The 2,500-nt window shown below is 34.4% G+C and overlaps 1 protein-coding gene across 1 annotated transcript; it reads right to left on the bottom strand.

Moving 5' to 3' along the window:
• Positions 1 to 960: 960 nt before the first annotated feature.
• LOC138005798 (uncharacterized) lies at positions 961 to 1,666 on the bottom strand. Its single transcript, XM_068851977.1, has one exon. It carries the CDS (start codon positions 1,639 to 1,641, stop codon positions 961 to 963), a length of 681 nt encoding a protein of 226 aa, XP_068708078.1. The 5' UTR covers positions 1,642 to 1,666.
• Between the last annotated feature and the right edge of the window lie 834 nt (positions 1,667 to 2,500).

Raw genomic sequence — 2,500 nt, forward strand, 5'->3', positions numbered from 1 at the left:
AGACAGTTACCTGTTTTCCAATTTTGCTGCGAAAGGACCTTTCAAAACCTTTTCCAGATCTCGCCCAAAAAAATAATCAACATGAAAGTTACGGTTAAAAAGTGAGGTTCACTTCCCCTATAGTTTCCTCGGTTATAAGTAGAAAAAACCGGCAACTATTGTCTACTTAGCAGATTACAGTTTAGATTACAGTGACAGATCAGTTTGTAGAGAAATAAACAATTTGTTCTTTTGAAAGTTGATGTTTTGTCCAAAACAAATGTTTTAGAAACTGACTGTGAGAAGACAGCTCGTTTTAAATGTCAATCGTAGTTCACTTTCGTTGCGTTTTTACTTTGCAAGTGCCTATGATTGTCTTGTAGAGCGAAATGAAATGTAGCGAGGTAATTAAAATTATTTTTAATTCTGAATAATATGAAATCGTCTATTAGTAAATATATGGGCCACGACCCCAAATATGGACAATTTGTTATTATTCATTCGCAGTGACAAAAGGTACCACACATTGTTGAAAACCTATATCCCTGCTCTATATTTTAATGTGTCAGCAATTTTATTACTTAAACCACATGAAAAAAAAAAAAAGAAAAACCCCAATATTGCCCCGAATTCCTGTTCTTCGCCCAGCTTATACATCTCTTTGCTTATTAACATTAATAATAAATAATAATTATACATTATTATCAGTTATATACTTGGGTTTTAATTATTTTTATTTATTTATTTTTATTTTTACAATTTAATGGCATTAAAGGTAACACATGCTAATAAGTAAATATTAATAGCCATATGGATAATCCGTAAAGGAGTCCAGGACCCCATAAAAAAGAACAGATCACCAATGAATATATACTAATACAAAATACGAAAATACAGTAGTAAAATCAAAATAAAATCAATAATTCAACAATGGATAACTAATTTAATGTATTGTCCAATAAAAACTTCTTAACTCCCCGCTTAAAAATATTTTAAAATTACTGCCTTACGAATATCGTAGGGCAGAAGATTCCAGGAGTCAACTATCCTATGAAAAAAACTATATTTGAGTGGGTTTGTTCTTGCATATTTCTTTTTAAGAGACAAATCATCGTATTTCCTAAATGAATAACGGTCAGCATCAGAATAAAAATCAATGTAAGAATCAATATTGACATTGCTTATTCCATTGAGAGCTTTACATAAAAAAGTAACATCAGCTAGAATTCTCCTGTTTTTAAGTGACATCAAATTTAGCTTCTTTAAACGGGTCTCATAATTGTCCTCAGTCTTCAAAATGAACTTGGTTGCTCCTCTTTGTACTTTTTCAACTTTTTCTATGTTTTTTTTGGTATAGGGTGACCATACCACAGAGCAGTATTCAACATTCGATCGGACCAATGCGCAGTAGAGAGTTCTCAGAGTCTTAGTATCGTCCAGACCTCTACACGTCCTTTTAATTAACCCTAACATTCTATTTGCTTTCGACACAATAATATCAATGTGCGAGTTCCAGTTAAAATTATCAGTAGTTGTAACTCCCAAGTCTTTGAATTCTTTAACTTCTTCCAAAGGAGAATTATCCAAGGAATAATTAGAGAGTAAAGGTTGCCTTTTCTTTGTTAATCTCATAACTTTGCACTTTTTGACATTAAAAACCATGGCATTGCGAATACTCCACTGATGAAGATTATCCAAGTCCCGCTGAAAACAAAATTGATCACTAGCATCATCAATGACTCTCGAAATTTTACAATCATCAGCAAAAAGCGCAATAGTATTTCCAGGGAGAACGACATCTGGTAATTATTAACTCGAAGCGCAACTCGAAGTCCAACTCGAAGTCCAACTCGAAGTCCAACTCGAAGTCCAACTCGAACTCGAACTCGAACTCGAATTCGAATCCAAATTCGATGGTTCGGGATTCCCCTATAGGTTTTTGTAGGTTTGATCGTGGAGTCATGATGTGGGATGTTTTAAAAAGAGAAAACCACAAGGAGCATAATTGGTAATTCGAGCGTTTTTGCAATTAGCAGTCGGCTCAATCATTTCTACACCTGCACAAGGCCGCTTAACAGCAGCTCAAAAATTAAAGAAGTTAACTCTTCGAAGTAGGGGTTTCTTAAAACTTTTAACGATAAAAATCAACGGTAAAAGACGACGTTTCGACTTTACTTCGGTCATTATCAAGTGAATGGTAAAATTGAAACAGTGAATATATATATTGCGATTGCAAATTGAGAGTGAGTCTTAACTCATGAATAGAAAACATTTCGTGGACGGACGCGGCAGTCAAATTTGTTCGAGCACTTCATTAAAACACTAAAATTCTTTGTAGGATCTTTTGGAGCCCAAGAATGTTTGTCGCGAAAATGCTTGCCAATTGATGAAAAATAGTTGTTGTGTTATTCAACTCGTTGGTGCAGATGGAAGCGTGTGAAACCACAGGTATCCCAAACTCTGTGTTGTGTTTTGGGAATTTTTGAGAGCTTGTACGGCGAGTTTTAGTCGATACAAAGGC

The sequence above is a fragment of the Montipora foliosa genome, chromosome 6 (assembly GCF_036669935.1).
Source record: "Montipora foliosa isolate CH-2021 chromosome 6, ASM3666993v2, whole genome shotgun sequence".
NCBI lineage: Eukaryota > Metazoa > Cnidaria > Anthozoa > Scleractinia > Acroporidae > Montipora > Montipora foliosa.

Bases quoted from the DNA above. Each gene is read 5' to 3' on its own strand.
- LOC138005798 (XM_068851977.1), bottom strand. From the start codon at position 1,641: ATGGTTTTTAATGTCAAAAAGTGCAAAGTTATGAGATTAACAAAGAAA.